This window comes from Scardinius erythrophthalmus (genome assembly GCF_964197995.2).
Source record: "Scardinius erythrophthalmus genome assembly, chromosome: 8".
In the NCBI taxonomy this organism is placed as follows: Eukaryota; Metazoa; Chordata; class Actinopteri; order Cypriniformes; family Leuciscidae; genus Scardinius; species Scardinius erythrophthalmus.
The window spans coordinates 40,605,330-40,622,515 of record NC_138228.1 but is presented as its reverse complement, the minus strand read 5'-3'; the positions used below and the strand labels follow the sequence as shown (position 1 = coordinate 40,622,515).

General features: G+C 37.7%; 3 protein-coding genes across 3 annotated transcripts in view; 2 read left to right on the top strand and 1 right to left on the bottom strand.

Annotated features, from left to right (window-relative positions):
- trpc6b (transient receptor potential cation channel, subfamily C, member 6b) overlaps positions 1-2,376 on the bottom strand; it is a 44,620-nt gene extending 42,244 nt beyond the window's left edge. The window contains exon 1 of the mRNA XM_081371778.1: positions 2,161-2,376. Within this exon, the coding sequence (XP_081227904.1) occupies positions 2,161-2,240 (80 nt within the window). The 5' untranslated portion in view covers positions 2,241-2,376. The remainder of the gene's footprint in view (positions 1-2,160) is intronic.
- Positions 2,377-3,909: 1,533 nt separating this feature from the next.
- rnf7 (ring finger protein 7) lies at positions 3,910-7,158 on the top strand. The gene is made up of 3 exons (XM_081371782.1): positions 3,910-4,116; positions 5,088-5,135; positions 5,712-7,158. Exons 1-3 carry the CDS (start codon positions 3,942-3,944, stop codon positions 5,828-5,830), a joined length of 342 nt encoding a protein of 113 aa, XP_081227908.1. The 5' UTR covers positions 3,910-3,941; the 3' UTR covers positions 5,831-7,158.
- A 1,656-nt stretch (positions 7,159-8,814) lies between these two features.
- Positions 8,815-13,520, top strand: grk7b (G protein-coupled receptor kinase 7b; the record flags this gene model as incomplete). The annotated part of the gene is given in 6 exon segments (XM_081371892.1): positions 8,815-9,266; positions 9,268-9,336; positions 9,338-9,374; positions 10,574-10,627; positions 10,751-11,022; positions 13,400-13,520. Coding segments are annotated over 6 exon segments (1,005 nt in total).
- Positions 13,521-17,186: the final 3,666 nt, after the last annotated feature.

Below are 17,186 nucleotides of genomic sequence, written 5' to 3'. Positions count from 1 at the left end.
AAAAGACAGCCACTGACCATTTTCAGTGAGTATCAACAAGTAGACTATTTTTCTTTGCAGTACGAATTTGCTGAGCGATCTGGATCTGATGGTTTGAAATTTACACCCGCCAACCCGACAAATGCGGCTAAAAATGAACTTTGGCGGGTAACGCTGTCAAATCACTGACCAATTTGGCATGTTATTATGTTTACTCACTTTGCTGGGGAAATTCGTGTAAGCCAAATCTGCGCGTATTTTGCGCAACTACTCGATCTACTGAGTCATCATGATATATTAGTGTATTGCGCAGAATCTGCGCATTTCTGGCTTACTTGAACACACACATGACTACACAACAAATAACGTTCACTTGCATTGAAGCTATTATATATATATAAACCGTTAACTGTCTCTTCTCTTTCTCTGTAGTTTCTCAAATGAGAATAATCGTGAATAATTAGCGCGATTATAATTTTGAGCAAAATAATCGTGATTATCAGTTTAACCATTATCGTGCAGCCCTACCCCAGATAGTCATACAGTGTTAAAAGAACAGTGACCCCACTATGAAAACCGTGCGTGAACTCGGCATAACCGCCCCTAGTGGCAATTTGGGCTGAAAACTGCAGTTAATTGTATGTATAACGTAGTATGTTTGTGGAGTCATAGTATAATGTAGGTTGAGGCATAATATAAATGATAAAATATGATTATAAATATTTTGTAGATTTTAAAATGTATTTAAAAAATAGATTGTCCCTTTGAATAGCTTTAATATAGTTATCTACATTTGTTAGTAGCTAACTGTAGTTTAACTGTGAATTATTATAAGAAGCCTGTTAGCTTGGCCACTATCATGCTATAATGAACTTTAATACTAATAAAATGTTTAAGACTAATAAAATGTTTAGCTGTACAGTATATCATCCTCATGGGATTCCGAGGCTGAGTGTTCAGATTCAGAATGAAGAAGTTTCATGAAATCCAAAAATATTTGGACATCTGGTGGTTGACGAAATGGATCATGTTCACATGTTATGAACTACTCCTGTGATTACTCCGATAGGACACTTGTGTGAACTTGAGAAGAACTTCATAAATTCATAAAAGAGACTTTGGGACCAGTTGGTTTAAAGTTGCTGCAAAAAATATCAATAGTAAAGATAGTTCAGATAAAAACTCTAGCAGCATGTTTGCAGATCACTTGGTTCATGATATTTTAGTATTGCAATGAAATCCTTAAATGTTAAGTGTCTAAACACTGTGGGATTACTGTTCACTGTACACAGATGAGATGTTTATAATCTCTTTTTCAGATTATACTGGAATACATGTTAATGGCTCTAAGATGCTTATTCATTTTGAAAAAACATTCTAAATGTGAATCATCCAAGATTTACCAAATTACAGAGTTGTTTAAAAGTAGTTTAAAAAACCGGGTAACATACAGTATGTATATGTCAGACAAAGAATAGAGGATGTGCCTGAATGATTGCATTTAAATTGCTTAATTTTATACTAAGTATTTCAATTAAAAATAATGTGTTTGTTTCCGTAGCAGCAATAACAGCACTGAATCAGAGATTGATGAGTCCTCCTACACTAATGCTGTCTTTGTTATTCAAGAAAAAAACTCATTTCAGAAGCCAAGGATTTACAAATTACAAAAATCCATAACGTGCTGAAATGCTAACCAATTCTTCAAAACCAGCCCACAGATAAAGACCACAAATAAAGACCACAGATGAAAGAAGAAGAAAAAACATTTGTGTAATGATCCTTTGAATCAAAATGTTTGAAAGGTCACATCATAATCTTCAGTTTGTCAGTTCCAGCTAGGCAGATGCAGAGGTTATTGCCCTAATTCACCTTACCTTAGGTCCAAATTAATATTAAGTTTGTCAGAAAATAGTCATGTGACAAAGAACAGAGTTATGTAATTTCTTTATAATTACGTATCAATGTTTTCAGATCAATACTTCAGGGACATTTAACATGTCAGTTTGTCAGAGAGGGTGGCAATCATCTTACATGTACAGCTACAGCATTAAATAAATACAATGACAAAAATCAGAAAAACAATGACCTTAACTAAGTGGTAAAACTTTGCTGAACTTTGTTAATGTTGTAACATTTCTATGTAGCCTATCTCCAAAATGTCCAATAAACAGATCTCACCTCTTGCAATAGCGTGGTAAAGGATTCTTTTCAAAGTCGGTGTTCATCCGTTGATGAACAGAAGTGTGATCAGTGGACATCGGTTTGCTGTCTTCATGAATCACTGGCGCACGAAAGAGCCGCTCACTGGAATAGATGTGATCATCCAGAGCTAAGCAAAATTCTCCTCAAATTATTTTTCATTAAAGAAGCGAATTCTAGTGTGGGGTTGATTCGTAAAAGTAGTCCTGGAGAGCTTATTCAGTCAAGTGTGTTCAGTAAATCGAATGTGTGATGATGTCACGGCTACATCATTACGATTCGTTCAAAGAAACATTTTCCAATTTTATTAGGTGATTTTTAAAATGAATTATTGTAAGATTTTAGACGCTGCAGGCCTATGCGGGGAAAACTGCAAAAAAATGATTAAAACAGTACATTTGATAAATATAATTCAAATGATCACATACGATAGGGTACACGCATGAGGTGGAGATACCAATCAGCCGACTAGAAAAAAGCTGTTTTATTTTAAGTGGAGCGAGTCGCCCCCTCATGGGTGCTGGCATGTTAATATGCTATTGTCAGAGTTAATAATAATAATACAGTTACTTTACAAAGTTTAAACATAGAAAGTACAAGAAAAACAAACACAATCCCACCGTAGACTTTTTTTTCCCACTGGTAGGCTATAAAGAGAAAAATGTAGACAAAAAGTTGGAATAATAGTGTCTTTACAAAGGAGTCATAGCCTATCAAGAGAATGCTTCCGAAAGGATGAAAATGATTTATTGTGCAACTTTGTCAGTGTTAATGTCAGTGTATAGGCTTCTTTTATGCTGCAATACATTTATACAGAATTTGTGAAAACAAAGCAGACACGTCGCAAATGGACCTTTTTATTTTATTGACCAGATTTTAAAAATTGCCACACTTCATTCCAATTTTCAAGATTATTCTTTTACAATTTGAAAACTTTCAAAATCCTTTGTAAACGTTATATTGTATGGATGTATACTTTAATGAATGCCTTATTCTTTATTCCTTTACCTTGTTTTCCTGACAGTAGCCTATAACGGTATATATTATACTGATGTGATGTCACAATTGCATCACAACCAGTGGAGAATGAGGGATAGTGAATAATCACTTCAGCACTTTTGTCATGATTCGGCAGTAGGCATGAACTTAGGCAATTTGTTTTCACAAATTTCACAAACAGCACTCTTGTGCATGCCGCATGTAATATTGCTTGTCTTTTTCAACATTTTTATTTGCTAAATAATAATTATTGCATGTAAAACCAAATGAATACATATTTTTCTAACATTGTTTAGATATCTAGATATTATATATATAAAATAGATTATTTAATAAAATGTGAGGAGGTTAAACAAAGACACAAAACAAGTCAAATAATAAATGTAAATATATATATATATATGTCCATCACAGATGCAGAAAAGTGACAACAAAAATACCGTAAATAAATGAAGAAACTATCATACAGTACAATGCAGACCATCATTCCAAAAATCATTCCATGAATTAAAAAAATATATGCAATTTGTTTATCCCACTCTTCATTTTTCTTGTTTCAAGAAGATAAATTAGAAATCTGGAGAAATTAGAGCAAATGGTAAAAATGAATTTGACCGCGTGTGTTAAAAATATACTGTATTAATGCATGGATTTTAAGACATCCAGCCAGGGGCCTGTTAACAGACAACTCCACTGAGAGACCGATCTGCGTGTCTGCAGACCCGCCTATCCCAGCCATTTTGTTTCTGCGCCTCTTCGCCATGGCGGAGATGGACGATGGTGATGAGCCGGGTTTAGCGCACACTCACAGCAGTTCTTCTGGATCCAAATCAGGGGGAGATAAGATGTTCTCCCTCAAGAAGTGGAATGCTGTGGCAATGTGGAGTTGGGATGTGGAGTGCGACACTTGCGCTATTTGTCGGGTTCAAGTAATGGGTGAGTGTTTCTCTAGCTAACAGGCTAACGTTACCTGAGGTAGCATTTATGTGACTGTTAGCTGGTTAACCTCAACAGACCATGAATGTAGAAAGTGTTCGCCTGACACACTAGTAACAAATACAACTTGTGAACCGTTAAAAGTGAATGGCGGCATACTGTTGCGTAACGTTACACAGACAACATTTGTGGAAATCATAAGTGGTCGTTTAAATGCTGACTGAAACGTTGTAAAGTCGTATCGTATTATGCCCTAAATGTTAAGATCATACACCTAGTTCAATAAAATAAAAAAAGTAAGAAATCCGAGATTCGAAACTTTCTGCAACAGTAATTATCATCGAGCGTTCGAATGAACCACCATCACTGCTCAAAACATGTCATTTATAGGCTGTTTCAAACGTGAACCTGTAACGTTAACATATACTGCCCAAAAACGTGAATAAACTCTTTGAATCGACGCCTTTATGATGCTACACAAAAAAGCCAAACCTAATGTGTTAACAATATGATGCTGTAACCTGCTGAATCAAATGCTTAAGAATATTAAAGCGAACGTTTGATGCTCAGATATGCTGCATCAAATTCAACTGCAAGTGAGTGCATCTGCGTAGACGTCAAAAACCACTTAATCGAACAATGCCCAGAAGACTGCGTTGGAGATGTGCAAAATGCACTTGTCATTGTATTGAACATTCAAATGCGTTTATTATAAATAAACAATATACCAAAATGATGTCTGGGTAGGCAGTTCAGGCTTTGAGACAAACCTGTGTTTGGATTTTACTTGTTCAAGACAAGCAAATGTAGCCTATAGTGCCCACCTCAACCTAATCAAACTATAATTGTACACCGCTTCAAACGGTGACTTCTTCATAAACATGATTTAGATTTAATCTTATTTCTGTCCTAAATGAATATAAATAACTTGGTATGTTTATGAACTGTGTGTATTTTAAAATGTATTTCAGATGCATGCTTGAGATGCCAGGCAGAAAACAAACAAGAGGACTGCGTTGGTGAGTCAACTGTAACATCACTGCTGGCATACTAATTACCTGCCTAATTAATAAATTACATTAAGCCCCTTGAAGCAGATGGCACCACAGTCCTTTGCCATTACAGTTTGCACTTCACTAATATTACTTGTCATATTGTATCTCTAATTTTTAATGCACAATAATGATAAAAATGACCTTGTCATTTATCAGATGATTGTATCCAAAGTGATTTAGAGAACACTTATTAGTGGCAATCCAACTGAAGCAACCAGTGGTTAAGTACCTTGACGAAGTGCATAATCCATAGTATTCATTTGCGTCATCAAACGCGCCCTGCCTCCTCACTGGTAGGTTAGACAACTGGTCAAATCAAAGGACAGTCTCACACTATGATATTTAAAGCAGCAAAGACTTAAAGAGATACGCCACCCAGAACTGAAAATTGTCATCGTATATTCACCCTCACATTTGTCTTTCTTCTGTGGAACACAAATAGATATTTTGAGGAATGTCTCAGTGCTTTTTTTTTTTTTACCACAATAAAAGTCAGTAAAGTCCAAAACATCACCGTCTCTTATTCTGTCTTTCTCTCAGTGGTATGGGGAGAGTGCAACCACTCCTTCCACAACTGCTGCATGTCCCTCTGGGTCAAGCAGAACAACAGATGCCCACTATGCCAACAGGACTGGGTGGTACAGAGGATTGGCAAGTGAGGATTGAAGCTTTGTACCCACATTTCCTCCGTCCACTTTGGCACTTCTCCCCTTAGGGAGACAAGACTGAATATCAGATCATCTCCAGCCGCTGAATGTGTAGGAATACCTATCTGCATGTATGTGACTGTCAAAGTGAAACCATGGACGTAGGCAGAAATCCAGATGACACTGGTTAGCTTTACCCTTCTGCCACCTCACACAGCATTAACAAGAACCAGCCAGAAGAGCTCCGGGAAACAGCAGATTCACTTGGGTGTTTATGGCATCATGTGTGACATTCTAACTGAAGTTGTACTATGAATGCGTGTTTTAAGTGTGCTAGAAATAAATTAAAAAAATAATTAAATGTTTTATTGATGTGTGATACTGATTACTGGATGAGGATTGTTTTCAAATTCATGTGGTAAGTATTTCTGGGGAGCTTTTACGATTCATGTGTCGATGGTTGTTTAAATTATTATTCATTATTAGTGTACACGGGTCTATACAACTCCCTCAATGGGCAGATTTAAAGGAATGGTTAAAAAATGAAAATTGTCATCAATAAACTTAAATATTTATAAAGCTAGCTTGCAGGCAAATTTTACTTTTATATGAGTACTTGCAAATAGAGAAATCTATCTATGAAATATATTACAGCATAAAACTGGGGGAAAAAAAGTCAATGCAACATAGAGACCTCAGTGAAAAAGCATTCTGTAAGTCTTCCGCCAGTACGTTTCTTATTGCTCCATCCTCTGCTATTTCTAGTGAAACAATTAGCTCAGGATTTGAGTGCTTATGATTAGTCCGGAACCTATAAGGACAATTTCCAAGACAAATATTTAGTTACTAGAAATGTGAAGCAGGTTTTTCAGCCACTGGCACTGTAAACCGTTTGTACTGATATCCCCCCTGGTGCATTCTGGGGTTAAGGGCTTTTCTCAAGAGTGCAATCGAGACTAAATATTATGCACTAAATTGTATTTGGGGAGTTGACATGACATGTTAGGCAGATAGTGTGACAAGTGTCCTGTATAAACAATATGAAATGTAATAACTTACTGTAAAAATACTTGAGGGTCTGCATGCTATAGATAATGTTAACTAAGAATAAAGCTACTTAGACATTGTTTTAGGGAGTTTACATTCAGGTCTGGCAGCATTCTGCTACGTAACACCTGCTTTGGAAATAATAAAGGCTTGCCCAACATATTTTTTCATTGAATTTTATGTATGCAGCCTATACCATCACGCACAAGAGTTTACAGCTTAGTATAAATCTAGAACGGGTTAAATGTATAATGTCTATTATATTGTTGGCTACTATATCTGTTCTCACTCATAAAAATAAAATAAAAAAAACAGTTATTTTTTTAGTAGTGAAAAGATGTTTACAGGTTTATTACTCTACAAAAATGTCAAGCATTTGAAGTTTCATTACACTTTTAATTTCACACCAGTGCACAAAGCTTGATTAAAAGCAGCCAAGAGGACAGATCTTACTAATGTTTACACCTAATGAAGGCTTACTCTCATTCTACTGTCATAATGACCTCTAAATCTATGATTCTGAAGTCTTCAGACTCAAAGAACTGAAAACAATGGAGATCTATGAGCTTATAACAGCATCAATAAATTTAATTGGTGGTAAGCTAAGGCCGGCATCACTAATGTGGCGCATACTTGGGGTTCAGAATTTGAATAGACCTCTAAAAATATTAAACTTTCAAACATAAAAAGAGCTATTATTTTACTATCATCTGTCATGCATCATTAACCCTTGAACGCATTCCTTGAGTCTTTAGTGATCAAGGACATTGATAACTACCCTCCTCATTAATTTTTTTAAAGTTAGACATCAACCTTCTTGGTATTCCTTAATTAATTCATTATAAACAACATAAGAAAAAATAAAATTGTAAAAGAATTCCTGTTTTCCCAATTCATTTTTTGTAAAAATCGTATAGGGTCTCTAACGACCCGAGTATTTAACAATAATGAATGACTGAGTAAGTGCAATTCACCTTTATTCCAAAAGGTGACAATGTCTGATACACAATGATTAAGTGACATTTCATTCATATTTACTGTAAAGCAAAAGAGTAGCATGTTAGCATGTATCATCAGCACAACTTGAAATGTACTGAAGTGAAGTACTAAAAGTACTGAATGCAATCAAATATTAGTGTCGCTTTCACTTGATGGTGGATCTGGTGAAGGATCTGGTGAAGAAGCTGTTAGCAATCAAAATATTGATGTTGAAGATGTTGAAAATTATAGTTTTGAGACTATGTTTGAGATCGTGAATATGAGCCAGATGCTGGATGTACTGGGAAATGAGCTCTGGCGAGGACAGTGATGATGGTATAAAACAAACATCTGCTCGAACTGAACCTTTCCAAGCTCCAAAAGGTAACAAAATTATCAGGGGAGTTTTATATTATCTAATATCAGGGGAGTTTTATATTATCGCGAAAGTAGAGATCCAAAAGAAGAAACATTTTGGGCAAAATTTTGAGAACCACTGCCTTAAAAACTGGATAGCAACACCCTATAGCATTAAAGCAGCAAAGTTTGCATGGGCAAGCACCACTCACATGTTTTTCAGAAACCCATCAAGTTTTATTTATTTTCTCAAACTTAAAGTTGACAGTAGAGAACTGAGCACTTCAGGCAACAATTGCATTGTCTATCCCTAAGCATTGTGGCTAAACATAGCACAAAGCCTCTTTAAGTTGGGTATGGCATAAGTTCCTTCTGTGAGCAGTATCCATGAATTAGCATACAAAGACACTTATTTCAGAGAAAACCCCTTTTGAGGTTTTTAATTCTGACTGAGCAATTACATGAGTGGCACAGTGAAGACTCTGACTTGAGATGCTGAAGCCCCATTCTTTTTGACTCATCTGCATATCACAGCTTGCCACTGTGCCCACTTATTCATTGTTACCTGCAACATCACACAGTTCTTTCACATAGGCCCTTCAGTTGCCACAGCCATGTGTGACATTGGTGGACTGGATAAACTAGTGGCAAACAGAGCCTACCTGAAAGCACAGATTCAAGACGACAAGGAGATGAGGAAAGAAAGGCGTACCCTAATTCTTCCCCAACTTGAAAACTGTACAAGGGTGCATGCAGCTATTCCCAAGGAATTTGAGGACATCTGTGAGAGGCAGCCCATTGGCAAAACATGCTTCCGACAGTTGCTCTTAGCCACCAATCCAGAATACCTTGCCGCTGTAGAGTTCCTTGAGGAGCTGAATGCAGAGGCAGGTGCTAAAGAAAAAGCCAAATTCTGCAAAGCTGACTCCAAATGTTTCCTGTCTTATCTGACAGAGGACATCGTGGAGAAGTGTAAAGCCGTCTCTGAGAAGGACTTTGAGGAGATGTTGATGGGGCAGATGAAAGAAGCCATGCAAGAGTTTCTGAGAGGAAAACCTTTCAATGAGTAGCCCGTTCTTTGAGAGATTTGTGCAGTGGAAGGAATTCGAGAAGCACCTCATCTCTGATAAATACTTCTGAGTTCAGGACTTTGGGGAAGGGAGGATTTGGAGAGGTGAGTGTGTGCACCTCTCACCTAGTCACAAACAAATCTACAGATGTAAAATATTAAAATAATGAATTGTTTTAGAAGTTCTCTGTTTTAGCTCCACATTTATAGTATATCATGTCTTATGAATGTTTATTATAAAACTAAGAGATCATGTGTGTAATTATGTATATATTTTGACAGTATTTGAGAGTGAAGCAGGATATTAAATGAGAAAACAATGTTGAAGAGTACATGATTTTATCCATTAGGAATGGATTAGATCGTATCCAGTAGCCTGTGTAGTGATGTCAACAGAAAAGGCAAGTGATTTTAAACTAGCATTCATTTATTACATTTTCATTTTATAACCTATCACTCACATGAGATTGCGCAGCAAAAGCAAACTACCACTGATCCAACTATCCAATCAATTCATTTTTCCTTTGTTCAAGAAGAAGTTTCAGTTGGATATACGTCACAGTAGGGTAGGAAAATCGTAACATTGATTAACTGGATCAGGTGTGTTTGATTGGGGTTGAAGCTGAACTCCCAGGTAGTTCTCCAGGAGCTGGGTTTGCTATACCTGCGCAAAAGCAATATTTTCCAACCCTGTTCCTGGAGGCATATCCATTATTGAGCAGCAATTCTGAGCAGAATATGAACCAACATCAACTGGCATGGGAGACGTGCACACTAACAAGGACACCAAAGACTGCAGCCACTAGCGTCATTTGCTAGCACGCCAGAGAAGTGAGGTTTACTTGCACAGCTCTTACTAGCTGGCCTCCGTTACACCAGCAGTACACTTTTTGGATGTACACATTTCACATCTCATTTATCTGACCCATCTATGAAGTCTCCACTAGCAAACTGATGAGTTGCATCAGATGAGCTTGATTAGAAAGAGTTTGAAAATGTGTTAGCTGTATGCAAAAATAACATGTCCACTGAGGTACTTACTTTGCGATGTTCTGTATTGTATGAATGTGTCTAGTATGAATGTAATTTGGATATACTACATTTGTCATGTTGTCATTGTCACATTAACAAATATTTTTTGCCAGGGGTACCATAAAACATTGAATAAGCCCTTGCTAATGCTAATCACAGTATTACCCAAAGCTGGCATCTGGGTTGGCACAGCACACTCTTACAAAGGGTTTGACTTAAGTCCCTGGAGATACTGGTTAAATGGAAAGAGACTGTTTTTGTGTCTGTTTCAGGAATCTCTTCTTAAATGGGATTTTAGTGAGGATGAAGAAAAGGTCAAAGAGTTTGTACCATTATAGCTTTATAGCTTGCTGATGGCTTTAAATATGATTTGAAATGCTTTTTCAGGTGGCTTCAAGAAGGGTGAATGGTTTTTCTCATAACCCCTCTTGTTGTCTTTTCCATCGTAGGCTGGCACCAAGGGGTATATGGCGCCAGAGATCCTGAAGCGTGAACCATATCGTACGTCAGTGGACTGGTGGGCCTTGGGCTGTAGCATCTATAAGATGGTGGCCAGCCGTCTGCCCTTTAGAGATCACAAAGAGAAGGTTACTAAAGAAGAGATGGTAAGGAGAACTCTTGAAGACGAGTGCAAATTTGAACACGAAAATGTTTATGCCCCCTCCAAGGACATCTTCAGTCTTTTTCTGAAAAAGAACATTGAAGACCGTCTCGGCTGCAAGTAAGTGGCAGCGTTTCTGTGTTTCATGGCAAGAGGACACACTGTTTCCACTCTAGGTCATTATTAGGACATGGTCAGTCCAACTGCCCTCTGCGTGCCAACAGAGGAGCAGAAGCTTTACTCTGTCAGCAAATTTAAGCCTGTGTGGCAGCAAATCGAAGAAACAGGCTGTTTCTGTCAGCCTTTCTCATTGAGAGCAGTGGTTTTGGAGCCGCAGCACTAGGTTTGGATGGAGCAAAGCATGAATGTTAAAACAAAATAGCTTTGAGTCTTTTTGCATTCTGTGGGTGAAGACACCAAAAGATTTAATACCAGCTTCATTGCTCATAGGTTTAAATTACATTTTAACATATAACTATTCCTTATGTCAGTTGCTGAAACTATTTCAAGCCATTAAAACATTTATTTGAATCCTGTTATTGGAACACTTTCACCCAAAAGTGAAAAATTTGTCATTATTTACTCACCCTTATGGCAGCCCAAATCCAATTATTCCAATTGAACACAGAAGGAGAATTGTTTTAAGAATCTTTATGCAACTCCTGTCACATCTGTCAAAAATGGCCAAAAACCATAAAATCTAATTAATATAAGTAGTCAATATGACTCATGCACTGTTGAGTCTTCTGAAGTCATTTCATAGTTTTGAATGAACAGACTGAAATTTAAGTTATTATTCACTGACAATCTTTAGCTCTCAAATCAAACATGGTGCCGACAGATGTGTCGCACCAGATTTAATGACAATGGGTTTAGATATGTGACACCCTGTATGTATAGTCACAGGAATATTTTTTTTTCTTCATGTATTTGATTTATTTTATTGTGTTTATTATTGTTTCAATTACTGTTATTATGCTGGATTTGTGATTCGTAATATCCTCAGTGGACAGTAGGGGGAGACAATGTGCTGATCATGTCGGTAACTATGAGTCACGGAGAAGCAGCCACCATCACAAGAGCGAATCGTTACTGATAACGGCACAACTGTGTCTGTCTCATTGTTTTGCCAAACAGAATTAACTTACTGCAGCACCGCCAGTCAGATGGCGGGCGTTTTTACAGATACAAGGCCTGCAAAACCCAATGACCTTTGATGCCATCGACATCCAACCTGCAGTATTGGCTCCACTTTTGATTTGATTTGCTACACAGGGGATAAGATTGTCAGTATAAAATGACTTTGGTCTATTTATCACAATGCTGTTGCATGGCTTCAAAAGACTTGTATACTGGGACAGATAGGTGGCTTAGTGGTTTGCGCCTCCGCACCCACAACATAAAGGCTCGAGTTCAAGGCCTCTCTTTGTGGAGCTTGAGCAGACTTTAGCTCTAACCCTAATTAAACACACTTGAACCAGCTAATCAAGGTCTTCAGGATTACTAGAAACTTCCAGGCAGGTGTTTTGGAGATAGTTGGAGCTATAGTCTGTAGGACAGTGGCCCTCCAGGAGTTGAGTTAGTGCTTTAATATTTTGGGCTAAGAGAACTGTAGGTAAACTTAAAGGGTTAGTTCACCCAAAAATGAAAATTCTGTCAGTAATTACTCACCCTCATGTTGTTCCAACCCCGTAAGACTTTCGTTCATCTTCTGAACACAAATTAAGATATTTTTGATGAAATCTGGATCACTCCTCCTGCAGGCTAATGGACACCTTAACTTGCTGGCCCAGAAAATGTATTAAAGACATTGTTAATATAGTCCAAGTGACTCCAGTGACTCAATATTAAGTTTATAAAGTGACGAGAATACTTTTTGTGCGCAAAAACAAACAATAATAACGACTTTATTCCACTTTTCATTTCCTTCTCTCTAGACCTCGAGCCTTTTTACGTAGTGTAATAGCGTAGCGCGTCTGTGTTGCACGTCACCACGTATCACACATGACCAGAGTCGCCCAATAGTGAGCCTACATGGTGACGTGTAACACAGACGCGCTACGCTATTACACTACGTAAAAAGGCTCGAGGTCTAGAGAGAAGGAAATGAAAAGTGGAATAAAGTCGTTATTTTTGTTTGTTTTTGCGCACAAAAAGTATTCTCGTCGCTTTATAAACTTAAGATTTAGCCACTGGAGTCACTTGGACTATATTAACAATGTCTTTAATACATTTTCTGGGCCAGCAAGTTAAGGTGTCCATTAGCCTGCAGGAGGAGTGAGACAGCACTCAGATTTAATCAAAAATATCTTAATTTGTGTTCCGAAGATGAACGAAAGTCTTACAGGGTTGGAACAACATGAGGGTGAGTAATTACTGACAGAATTTTCATTTTTGGTTGAACTAACCCTTTAATGCTGCAATCATAAATGTATCCATATATGCCTTATTTCTGACTGTAAACTGTTTTTTGTTGTTGTTGTTGTTTTGCCCACAGGGATGACCCTCGGAAACATGAGATCTTCAAATCCATCAACAGCCGAACCCAAATAGGAAGAAATTGGGGACTGGATGATCATGATGATGAGCAAAAATCCAAATCTTGCACTCTTCTGTGACAAAATAAGAATAAATTGCACAACAAAACAAATGGTTTTATTAACTAATTTAGCTAACCTCTAAATATTTTTACAGGTGGTCTCAAACTTTATGACCTAAATGTATATTTTTACAGTCACAGATCTCAGTGACTGATGCTTTACTGATGCATGAACTTTAGCATGTTTCCTGGGTACGTCTTAAACAGTTTGACGTGAGACATAATTAGTCGCTTGCTTGATATTTATCTGTATGCTCTGAACGACTATGTTTTTTACTATGTCTATACTTTATTTTTTCCTCATATACAGAAGTCTGATCGAAAAGAAACACCTAATGGCCAAATGAAATTCTAAATGTGTTAAAAAAATATCTTAATGTCTTTAATGTCTGTGTGAATTGCTGTGTCAGTTATGACAAGGTCCCTTTAGTAATAAACCGGCCATTAAAACAACACCAGAGCTCAGTGGAAAGTTCTGCCACTGGCTTGCAGTACCAACACACTTGTCAAACAGACGCCACTTCCAAACACTCTTGAGGATACAGAATCTACTGATTGCTATACGAACAGCAGAGGTCACTGTTCACAGTGAGATACTGCTGTATATTTGGCGGGAAAATGACTTAGATGAGCAACTGCACTGATAAACTCATCCATGGTGAAGAAAGTTTATCCATTTCAAAGGAATTCATTTTTTATGTGCGCTGTTAAATATTTTAGCTGTGTTCATAAGTAGATTATCATAAATCCTGTTCTTGTCATGGGGGGATTAAATGAAATACGATGAAGGATGGGGTCAAGCACGGCATGGGAAAGAGGCTTGTGGCTTTGGACAGGGTGCAGATATTTGCCCTTCTCCTCCATGTTCCTGGATGACACCTCAGCTGTGTGATAAACAAGCTCTCCTGAGACGGGTGGAAATCTCTGGGTGTGGCCCGGCCAGACAGACTCAGACCCACTGCACTGCACCCTGCACCACATAGTGTTTTGTCCCCGGCTAACGGGAACCGACTGAAATAGCCAGTGGTTTCATTAGGAAAACAAGCCCCGTCTGTTTGTATTATGGGCAAAGGCTGATGTTATTAAATGTGAATATTTTTATGCTGTTTTGCTTTTCATCATGCCACAGACTGTTCCGTGTTTGGAATGTGTGCCTGAACATGTTTGGGTCTCTTTTATCCATGCACATGATTATTTTCAAAAATGTATGTGCCCTCATAATCTTTGATCAAAATAACTTCCACGTCCTCTTACAGAGACATCTCTTCACTGATGACGTGTTTCCTGGCGTGAGTGCGGAATTCATGAGATCATCACAGCCATAGCAAACCACAACGATCCAATGATCCAATTAATTCCTGATGGACAAAATCAAGTGCTGTCCTGCATTTTATTATATTTTGACCACTGAAATAGAAAATGTCCCTGGTATCCATTTCAGAAATCTGGTCACCTTGAAGTTGACAAGAAACAAAGTCGCAATAGTCACTATTGTGAAGTAAATTTGAGGGAAACAGCTTCTCGAACAATAAATAATGTAGTTAGGGACTTGATTTTGACCATCAGGAATTGAGTGAATCGTTGGATGGTTGTGGTTCGTTATTGCTGTGATTTCATGTGAGTGGCAGGTTGCCCCGCCCTCGCGCCAGTAAACGCATCACCAGAGAAGAGATGTCGCTGCAAAAAGGAGGGTAAGTTATTTTGATTGAAGATTACAAGGGTGCATGAATTAAAAAAATAATGATGTGCACAGATAAATCATTTACAATAAATACTGCAATATTCCATACATTTTTTTGTCTTTTTGACTTTAAGTTCTTCATGGCTATAGTAGCGACGTACAATGTGACTTGCAGCCTCCTCTGTTGATGAAAACAATCAATAGATGATTGCTCTGGTAACCAGCAGGCTATATTGGTCAGGCTTTATTGCAGTGTATTCACAGGCTATTTTGAACGTAAAATGGGGACATTTCAGGGGACAGCTTCAGACAGAGACAGGACACCAAAATCGGGCCTGTTCCTGGAAAACGGGGATGTATGGTCACCCTAATTTGGGTTCAACACAAGTGAAGCTTTGTGAACAGCATCTGTGACATGCTGTTGATTACAGAAAAACTCCTACCTCAGTTAAAATGAATATTAACTTGACCTATACTCTTTAGTGCTATATTTTTTACCCATTCGTCATCAAAAATGTTTTTCTTATTCCATGTGAGGAGTGTTGGGCACATGCTTATCCTTTTTCTACGTAGTCTCAGCCTCAAACGTCACGCCCCCGGACAGTTGGCAGAACATCTGATGCAGGTAGCACACAAAAGTTTCGAAGTCATAATCTGATTAATTGAATCCTACAGGATTTCCGGGAAACGTGTGTCGTGTTCTTCAATGGTCCGTTTGGAAACAAAGTCGTTCTGATGCCAAACCCTCTCATGGAAAAAGAAAGCCGTTGTGTTTACAACTGTGAAAATAAACGCTTATCAGGTTCAACTAATCGCTGGATTTTCAAAAGTATGTGAAGTTCACTGCACCCGATTGTTGCAGTAGACTTTCAGGACGTTCTTGAATGAATTGCAACCCGGATTTGTAATTGTGGATACATCGACTTTATATTTTCACACCGCTAAACATTACGTTGAACACAGGGAACTGTGATTGGTTGCTTTACATGTGTTTAGACATCCTCTTGGGTGGTCCGTGGCCAATGGAAAGCTGCTATGGAGTCTAAAACTTCTGCTGTCAGTCTGAAGGCCTGGCTACGCAAGGCTAATTTCTACATTGCAGACAATGACAGCAGCTGAAGTACAATTGATCTTCACAGCTCAAATAAAATGTTTTTTTTTTTTTTATGTTAAATAATTAATATAAGCACTTTAACAAAAATGTGAGGTGCACATCGCTGCTTTGCATCATAGACTTCCATTGTAAGGGCATTCCTGTAAACTATTTTTGCATACCAATATGCCATCTACAGTTTGAAATAAATCTCATTATTAGGCTGGCAAATACACAAGAATGCTTTATATGAATGAGGAGATTCTCTTCTGGGCTTGTCAACACATATTACATTTCCAGAGAACTTTATGTGGTGTCAGCACCTCTTACAAATGATCTTGTCTGTTCTAATACTGGTTGAAAGAGCATTTATAGCAATTGATCTTGCTTTTGAATACAATAGGCATAATTGCTTAGAGATTTTGCTTGTGTTGGACTAATTTGCAGTTCTTAAGTTTTTAGTGGTGGATATTAAGCTGTTTTATCCAAACCGCCATCTGAAGGCCCCCTCTTCGGGTATCTTCTTTTACATTGAAATTATTAGGTTCAGATTTCACCACAGCGGCACAGACAGTGCTCTCTAATCTCATTAAACAAGCTGACATATGGCTGTTAACAGAATACTCTCATGAAACCCTCCACTTCAGCCTTCTGCTTCACACTTTAACAGACTGCGGTCAGCCCAACAACATTTCAGAGAGGTTAATGTCCTTTTGAAAGTGCTTATATGCATAGACATACTGTAGACGTAGTCTGAGACACTTCCATTTTAGAATTATTTAATACAGGACTAAAGCAAGCATCACTATCTATTGCTCTAGTTTTTTTAAAGTCCTCTAACCTAAGTATTAAACTTATATAATTCATCTTGCACAAATGAATGGCATCTTAAATTGTACAGCTTGTTATGG

What these genes read in the sequence shown, in the direction of transcription:
- rnf7 (XM_081371782.1), top strand. Translation starts at nt 3,942, where the DNA reads ATGGCGGAGATGGACGATGGTGATGAGCCGGGTTTAGCGCACACTCAC. An exon ending in TTGTCGGGTTCAAGTAATGG is followed by an intron (nt 4,117 to 5,087) that starts GTGAGTGTTTCT and finishes AATGTATTTCAG; the next exon opens with ATGCATGCTTGAGATGCCAG. An exon ending in CAAACAAGAGGACTGCGTTG is followed by an intron (nt 5,136 to 5,711) that starts GTGAGTCAACTG and finishes TCTTTCTCTCAG; the next exon opens with TGGTATGGGGAGAGTGCAAC.